The 8901-nt window shown below is 34.6% G+C and overlaps 1 protein-coding gene across 1 annotated transcript in view; it reads right to left on the bottom strand.

The window, feature by feature from the left end:
• DGKB (diacylglycerol kinase beta) overlaps nucleotides 1–8901 on the bottom strand; it is a 254154-nt gene that overhangs the window by 51422 nt on the left and 193831 nt on the right. The window contains exon 13 of the mRNA XM_007463785.1: nucleotides 1564–1599. Within this exon, the coding sequence (XP_007463847.1) occupies nucleotides 1564–1599 (36 nt within the window). The remainder of the gene's footprint in view (nucleotides 1–1563; nucleotides 1600–8901) is intronic.

Raw genomic sequence — 8901 nt, 5'->3', positions numbered from 1 at the left:
GGTATAGAACTCTGTGTGTGTGTGTGTGTGTGTGTGTGTGTGTGTGTGTGTGTGTGTGTGTGTGTGTGTATTGACACAGTTACCCATGTATATATCTATACATGTGCTTAAAGAAATTTTTGGAACAACATAGTTGAAAAAAGCTTATATAATGATTTCGGACACGGTAGAAAGTTTAAGTTAATGTAAACCAATACAGCTTGCCAAAACAAAACAAAACAAACAAACAGAAAACAGTATAGGAAGACTTTTAAAAACTTTATAGCAGACAGAGTTTTTCTTGACAAATAAAAAAAGCATGTTTTGAAAACAGCAGTTTTGGTCTATTTATTCAATCTGTAATAATACAAATTATTTAACTAAATGTGGGAGACATTTTGAGATTAACAAGTCTAAAGAGAAAACTTTAAATCTCTCAGTTCATCATTTGATGAGCTATGATAGGGGCAAAAATAAACTCAAGGATCTTAACATATAAAGTTAATTCTCTGACACTTAAATAATTAGCCTAAATAATAAACTTTCCTAATACCTTTGTCACCTGAGTGTGTAATTTAACATCTACTTTATAATAATTATTATAATGATGGTATCAACTGACTTAACGAATATAGAAACAGTTTAACATCTCTCTTAGAGTAGAAACATTATATTTCAAGCATAGCTGCTAGTATTTGTAAGTATATCTATGGTTACAAAATGAAATTTTAAAAAATTTTAATGAGGCAGTCTACACTGATTAGAAAATGTTTCAGGGGAAAGGAAGAGAGGTTATTACATTTTTGTGCAATTATGTTATCCTCTAAATAAATCATACTCATATAGTATTCAGATATTACGAGTAATATTTTCTAAGCAAGCAGATTCAAATTATAACTTTAAGCGAAAGAATACCACCTGAGGATATCCTTTAGAGATAACAGCAATTGAATGGGATATTGTCACAGAACAATGTGGAGGCTTTGCTTAATTAATTAAAAGGTAAAGTTAACACTTTACTGAAAATAAATGTTGTGGCAATGCCTACATTTATTTTCAAAATCAAAGTCATTTACTTTGTGACTATATTTTATTCCATTGACCTTCTATGCAATGTTATATGCTAAGTGATTAATGTAGACCTACTCTTCTAAAAGTGATGAGGACTTCAAAGTGAGCAAGAGTTTCTCAATTTTCTATCATTGAAAAAAGCTACATTTTAATGGCTTAGAGGAGTGAACTGTTTGGGTTTTCTGCAAGGTTTAAATGTGACAGATAGGAATAATGCTATTCCTATACACTGGTCAAAACTCTGCAAAGCAACCTTTATTTTTTCCTGCATACTTTGTGCCATTTAACTTCTTGTTTCCCTAATGCTTGTCACAAATGTTGATTATAAAGGCTGCAAGTCTATCCCATCACAAAAATACAAAGGTCCCAATTTCAAATATCAAAATATGAGAAAAAATAAAGCATACAAATTAATTTTAGTATATCACTGATACAGCCCAAAATGTTCTTTATAACAATACGAGATGTATAAATGACCTATAATTGCAAGTGTGAAAACCTTTGTTTACGCACCTCAGGGACTGAAACTCCTGAAGTGGGCAGAGTCTGCTGAAAAAAGAGAAGCTCATATTAAAGCTGAAAAAAAAAAAGTCATACTAAAAACAAGTACCAATGAAGGTTCTTATATCACTACACATGTGTGAAATAAATGAATATATTACAAATACATTTCCTTGTCATAATTTTTCTGCTTACTTTCATTAATAAACCAAAATCATTTCATGAAATAAGGAACACTCTAATGCAGAGGGGATTAGACTGTAGAATTACTTAACCAAAATACAATTTCATATACTTAAAGTAGACTGATCTTTGGCCAGCTTCAGAGACCTCTCTACAATAATATTGATGTATTACATTCATATTTTGGAATGAGAACTCATCTCCAAGTTCCATTATCCTTCATAAACCATTCTTACTAATTTTTTAAGTTGCCCATGTACACAGCCCACCATTTCACTTCCTAGTCCAACTTTCAACCCTTTCTACAAATACTCAGTGTCTTTTGATGTAGACACAGCTTATGGTGCTGATTTTATTTTGTGATACTCTGGAAATAAAAAATATATATTCCATTAATAGCAGTAAAAAATAAAAAGATAAATAAGTAGCAAAATTTTACTTGAGAGTAATTATTAAAAGATTACGTTAAATACACTAAAACCAGTCTTCATGACAGCATGTCTTCAATTACCCACCGCCCTTCCTTTTCTAAGTCACATTGGGAAAGTTTTTTTCTGGCAAGAAACAGAGAAAAGGTTACCAAATTCCAAAAGCCTGTGTCCTGTGGGACTTTATAGCATAAAACACAAATTTGGAAGAATAGGTGATAAATCACACTCAATACTAGATAAAGAATTTCCTTGGTTGTGGGGAGTAGGAAAGCTGGATGGGAAGCTAGTCCTTAGACATTGTGTGTCTCTAGAAAGAAGAGAGCAGTCAGTATATTTGAGTTTCCTCTCCTGGACCAAGCTATGTGTGTGAGACTCCCAAAATGAGAATGAAAGATCTGAGAGCACAGTTATTAGTTTACTGCCTTACCCAGTAGAACTCCAGGAAGGCAACAAAACACAAAAGAATAAATAGCTCCATGTGAGGCTTCATGGCTGCTTGTACAGAGATGGAGTAGAAGGATCCAATGTACCCAAAAGTGGAACAGTAGGAGAAGAAGTCTAGGGAAACCGTAGAGAAAATTAAAGTGTCCAGGAACACAACTCTATTTAGAATATATTTCCAGGGGCTTCCCTGGTGGCACAGTGGTTGAGAGTCCGCATGCTGATTCAGGGGACACGGGTTCGTGCCCCGGTCCGGGAAGATCCCACGTGCCGCGGAGCGGCTGCGCCCGTGAGCCATGGCCGCTGAGCCTGCGCGTCCGGAGCCTGTGCTCCGCAATGGGAGAGGCCGCAACAGTGAGAGGCCCGCGTACCACACACAAAAAAAACAAAACAAAACAAGAATATATTTCCATAATATAAGTAAAAAATACTGCTGCAGCAACAGATTTTTAGTAAAAATAAATCATGAAGTCTGGGAGGATGAACTCGAGTCAACTATCCCATTAACAGGAGAAGCCTATGAGGGCCATTGCTGTTGTTTCTCAGATGGATTGACAACAGGTTTGGTAGAACTTTCACTGAAAGCTTCCGATGTCAGTAATATTCTGGATTTCTGAGTCCAAGTCAGCCTATGTAACACCTGGGGCAATGGGTGGTGGGGAAAATGTTTGCGCTTGCTTCAGTTGGGACCAGCTCAAAGCATTTTGTCAGCCTTCTTTCTTTCTTATTTCTTGGTTGAAGCTTAGACCTTAATAAACATTTAAAGACATGAATATAGTCCTTCCATCTTTATCATAATATACAAATATTTGATCTCCTCAAATCCAGATTAAGTGCCTTATCCTATCCCATGCCATTGACCAGGGACTCTCAAGCAATCAAAGTAAGACGCCCATCAGGCAGTTTCTAGGGCATGAGTCTCAGATGCCTTCTATCTTGGGAAGCGTCAATGCTCACTGTGCATATGTCTGTAGAGCAAGTTAATAGAAAGCCAAATGAAAAGACTATAGTTACCAAATGATTCAGACTAACAACCAATTGCAGTGCAAGAACTTCAAATAGCGTAGCTCCTGTCCACCCCACCACTACCACCAAAAAAATAAAATAAATCAATAAAGGATATTTTTGAGCTAATTATAGGCATATGAATATAGACAGAATAACTACTGATATTATGGAATAGTTAATATTTTCAGGTGTGATAACAGTATTGTAAATGTATAGAAAATTGTTCTTATCTTAGAATGTGCCTGCCGATGTTGTGTCATACTATCTGCAATTTACTTTCAAAGAGTCCAACTTAATAAATTATATATTATGTGTATATTGTAAAAATGTATATATATGCATACATAGTCATATATATATATAAAGAATAATTGAAAAATAATAATTAGTTCATATAGGTTGGGGATATACTGTATTCACTGTATTTTGTTTGAGAATTTTTGTAATGAAATTTGGGAGAAAAACTGATCTCCCTTTCTAACTTTTTTATACAGCCTTTTATTCCTAAAAGAGGGCAAAAATGTTTCTACAATGAAATAAAATGTGTGTGTGTGTGTGTGTGTGTGTGTGTGTGTGTGTGTGTGTGTGTATTGGGTTGGCCAAAAACTTTGTTCGGGTTTTTCCGTAACATCTTATAAAGAAAATATAGGTAAGCATCTAGGTTGCTGGGAAAAAGAAGCAGAGAGAGACAGAGAGGGACCATTTGAAAATAAACGATAAAAGGGGTTCCTTAAAAAAATAATGTTTCAGATGAGGCAGAAGTTCATATAGTCAGGTATTAGCCTTTTCCAACTCTGTTCATTTTGAGGGAGTGTCTAATGATGGAAAAAGAGTTCTGAGTTTGTATTCACAGGGGTTTCAAGTGCAAAAATGTACAGGGGCCAAGAAGGTAATACAAATGGGCCCAATGCCACGAAAAGGCAAAGACTGTGCCAAGTTGGATAATAAAAATCCCACTTTAAGGCATCCACAGAAACACGATGGGATGAAATTGAAGCCTGGCTGCCATTTTGCTACCACTTTCATAAAGAATCTGTAATTTACAGATATTCATGTTTGCAGGCTTCGTTTTTCTCAGAGTAGTGGTGATGTGAGTTATCTACGGAGAGAGAGAGCGAAATTGGCAGAGGTAGCAAGATGAAGAAAGTAAGAAAATAGTAGAGATTTTGTCACTACTTCTCTGAGAATGGGAAAGCAGCTGATGAGTAACAGGATCAAGCGAAATTAAGGGCTCAGCTGGAACTAGAAGTAATAAATATGTAAAAGAGAAAGCCACCAGCTCTGAGAATTTCTCCAGTAATCCTCAGCCGTCTGAGAGCAACACTAGAAATTCATTCCAAGAATAAGTGGGATGAAAAGAACATATATATGAGCTCACTTTCAATCAAGATATGTAGGCAAAGAGTATACATTAAATTAACATGCTCATCAGTAGCCTAACCCTGAGTTACAATAAGAAAACCACGGCATCTGGGCAAAAGAAAAAGTAGCAAGTTGACAGAAAACAAATTCAGAAATTACGTACTTCTTTTTTATTCTACCATGTATAATTTTTAAATATCTAGGATGAACGGAGTAAATGTTTCAGTTTTTTGAAAATTATCACGTGTGTAATTCTAAATGTAATGTATTTTTAATCAGAATTAATACAGGAAGTGTGTATTTTTTTATTTAATCAAATGTGAGGTGTGACTACAGAGGAATGTGATTGATTTTATTTAATCAGTATCATTTTAATATTAAATAGAATACACAGTACAGATAATTAGTTTAAAAGATGCATTTGCCTTCAGGGCACTTATTAAGTTTAACCTAATATCAAGAATTTTTAAAAGTCCTATTATTCTTAAGTATTGAGATATCTCTTGTCTTCATATTTCCTAACATGTAATCATTTTAAATTGACAATTTAATTCAAATTGTCATAGGACAAAGAATAAAATCTTTGATGGAGAGATTATTAGAGGTTTGACTTAGTTTAACTATAATAAGAGTATAGTACTCACATTAAAAGGGTCATCAGTTATTTCAAGAAAAATGAACAGAATTATACCTTCTACCTATATAAGGATGTTCATATTTTTTAAAAATTGCTTTCACGTTTATGGTCTCATTTAATCCTCCCAATAAAACAAGAAATCCCATTTTCCAGATTGGAAAACTGAGAATCAGAAACTTTAGATGACTAGCCAAGAAAATTAAGTTAGTGGCAGAATCCAAATCTACTGCTTCCCTTTGCAGGCTTCATTTATTTAAAGAACAGCAGGGTTCAACAAGAATTTTTAAAAAATAGTTTCTTTTTAGCCATGTCTCATTTTTTAAGCGATTTGGAAATAAAATTAGTTTAAATGTTGATGGACACTCCAAATATTTAGAAACCACAAAGTATTACCAGTTCTGACAGGCTTGGATATCAGTATGGAGTAGCTGAATACAATAACTCCAGTGCCATGATAAACGTAAACTGGCCAAATAAAACTATTTAAAATAGCTTCTTTTCCTTATATAACTGGATATCCCTGGCGTTAAAAAAAGTAAGAGACAGAAAAGCAGGTTTGGGAAAAGAACAACTGTCTTCCTAAAATGGTGCACTGCCTCAGTCTAAGAGGGGAAGCTGCTCCTTCCTCACACATGATAATAAAATGTATCCAGGGCATCTCTAGGTATAGAAACTAAATACATATTTGGTTTCCATGAATTTTATTTTTACATTGAAGCTTCATAATTTCTTTAACCTTTTATGATTTCACACATCCTTAAGTGTGCACACCCACACATCTGAACACAATAAAAATTTTAAAAAGAAATGGATCAGAAGTGATTTTTATACTACTATTGCATTTATTAACATCTTTAATCAAAGGTTATTTCAGTGTATGACAAGTGTATCAATTAGAAGAAACACAAATTATTTTTTCTTTTCAACTGGTCCTTGACATAACTAATAAATATGTGCAGAGGAGGGTTGGATTGGGAGTTTGGGACTAGCAGATGCAAACTTTTATATAGAGAACAGATAAAAAGCAAGATCCTATTGTATAACACAGGGAACTATATTCGATATCCTGCAATAGATTGCCAACAAACACATGGAAGGATGCTCAACATCTCTAATCATTAGAGAAATGCAAATCGAAACTACAATGAGGTTATCACCTCACACCAGTCAGAATGGCCACCATCAAAAAATCTACAAACAATAAATGCTGGAGAGGGTGTGGAGAAAAGGGAACCCTCTTGCACTGTTGGTGGGAATGTAAATTGAAACAGCCACTATGGAGAACAGGATGAAGGTTCCTTAAAAAACTGAAAATAGAACTACCATATGACCCAGCAATCCCACTACTGGGCATATACCCTGAGAAAACCATAATTCAAAAAAAGTCATGTACCAAAATGTTCATTGCAGCTCTATTTACAATAGCCAGGACATGGAAGCAACCTAAGCGTCCATCAACAGATGAATGGATACAGAAGACGTGGCACATATATACAATGGAATATTACTCAGCCAAAAAAAGACACGAAATTGAGTTATTTGTAGTGAGGTGAATGGACCTAGAGTCTGTCATACAGAGTAAAGTAAGTCAGAAAGAAAAACAAATACCGTATGCTAACACATATGTATGGAATCTAAAAAAAAAACATGGTTCTGATGAACCTAGGGGCAGACCTAGAGAATGGACTTGAGGACACGGGGAGGGGGAAGGGTAAGCTGGGACGAAGTGAGAGAGTAGTATATCTACTGACATATATACACTACCAAATGTAAAATAGATAGCTAGTGGAAAGCAGCTGCATGGCACACGGAGATCAGCTCGGTGCTTTGTGACCACTTAGAGTGGTGGGATAGGGAGCGGGGGAGGGAGACACAAGAGGGAGGACATATGGGGATATATGTGTATGTATAGCTGATTCACTTCGTTATACAGCAGAAACTAACACAACACTGTAAAGCAATTATACTACAATAAAGATGTTAAAAAATAACAAAATGGAAAAAAATTAAAAAATAAAAATGCCATTTTAGGACTTAAAAACAAAATCCTGTAATAAACAATAAGGGAAAAGCATATGAAAAAGAATATATATATTGAATATATATATTCATTATATATAGTGAGTATATATAACTGAATATATATATATATATATATAACTGAATCACCTTGCTGTACACCAGAAACTAAAACAGCATTGTAAATCAACTATACTTCAATAAAAAACTGTTTTAGAAAATACACATATTGTAATCTTACCCAGCGTCCTTTGCCTAACCACTTCTCACTGGAGCCAAATTTTGAAGTTTGCACCAACATAAATTGAAAGATAAAAAACATTTTTAACTGAGATGATTTCGCTACTCTTATAACTGCTCACAAAAATGTTCTATTCTTACTCTTGTTACTGTGATTGTTTATGCATATTTGCAGAGTTTCGTTCACGAGATACTGAAGAGAAGGGCGTGTGAGGCTCCCTCCTTAACAGCTCCCTCACATTCACGTCTCTGTCCAGAAAGAAAGCACATTGAACCGTCAGGCAAAGTACAATGGACATTTGGAGACTTAGGTGGTGCCAAATGTTTTCAATAAAAATGTTAAAAATATGTTTAATAGTGATACTAAAATCATTTCAAACACAGATTTCTACATATAAAAGCAATCAGCAAGAATAACGTTATTGTCTTGCCTACTTGATTATCTAGTGAAATAAAGCCATTAGAAATGTTATCCCACTTGGTTAGGTCTCGTAAAATTATCAGAAGCCAACATGGTTACGGAAGTGTTCTTCAATTTCTTTCTGGCTGTGATCCACAATAAATATTTGTATATTTACACACTTGTAAAATAATTTCACAAAGACCACTTACGCAGTGTATGCCACTCTCTGATCTATTATTCTCTTTTTTCACTTCTATTCTCCTCTACTTTACTTCATTATTTTTCTTCCCATTCCTTTTTTGAAGGTATAGATCCCCTAAATTTATTTCATACCTCACCAATTTCTTTTGGGGGGGGGCGGCAGCACAAACATAAAAGATAAGTTTAAAACATGGGATTCAGGGTAAGGCTGGTATTGCTTCTGACATTTGCAGGTTGTGTGACTTTAGGTAAATTTCTTAATCTTTCTAAGTTTCTTACTCTCTTCAAATGTAGAGGGAGTATCGTAATTATACCTACCATTAGAACTAAAAGGATGTCTAGCTAATAAGTTCTCAATAAATGGTAATTGTTTTATTAACTGTAGAACCCAAATATTTCCACTGCCTGCTTAGGGCTCAGCAGGA

The sequence above is a fragment of the Lipotes vexillifer genome, unplaced genomic scaffold, assembly GCF_000442215.2.
Source record: "Lipotes vexillifer unplaced genomic scaffold, Lipotes_vexillifer_v1.1 scaffold489, whole genome shotgun sequence".
NCBI classification, from domain to species: domain Eukaryota; kingdom Metazoa; phylum Chordata; class Mammalia; order Artiodactyla; family Lipotidae; genus Lipotes; species Lipotes vexillifer.
Note: the sequence above shows the minus strand (reverse complement) of the source record. Positions and strands in the feature narration are given on the sequence as shown.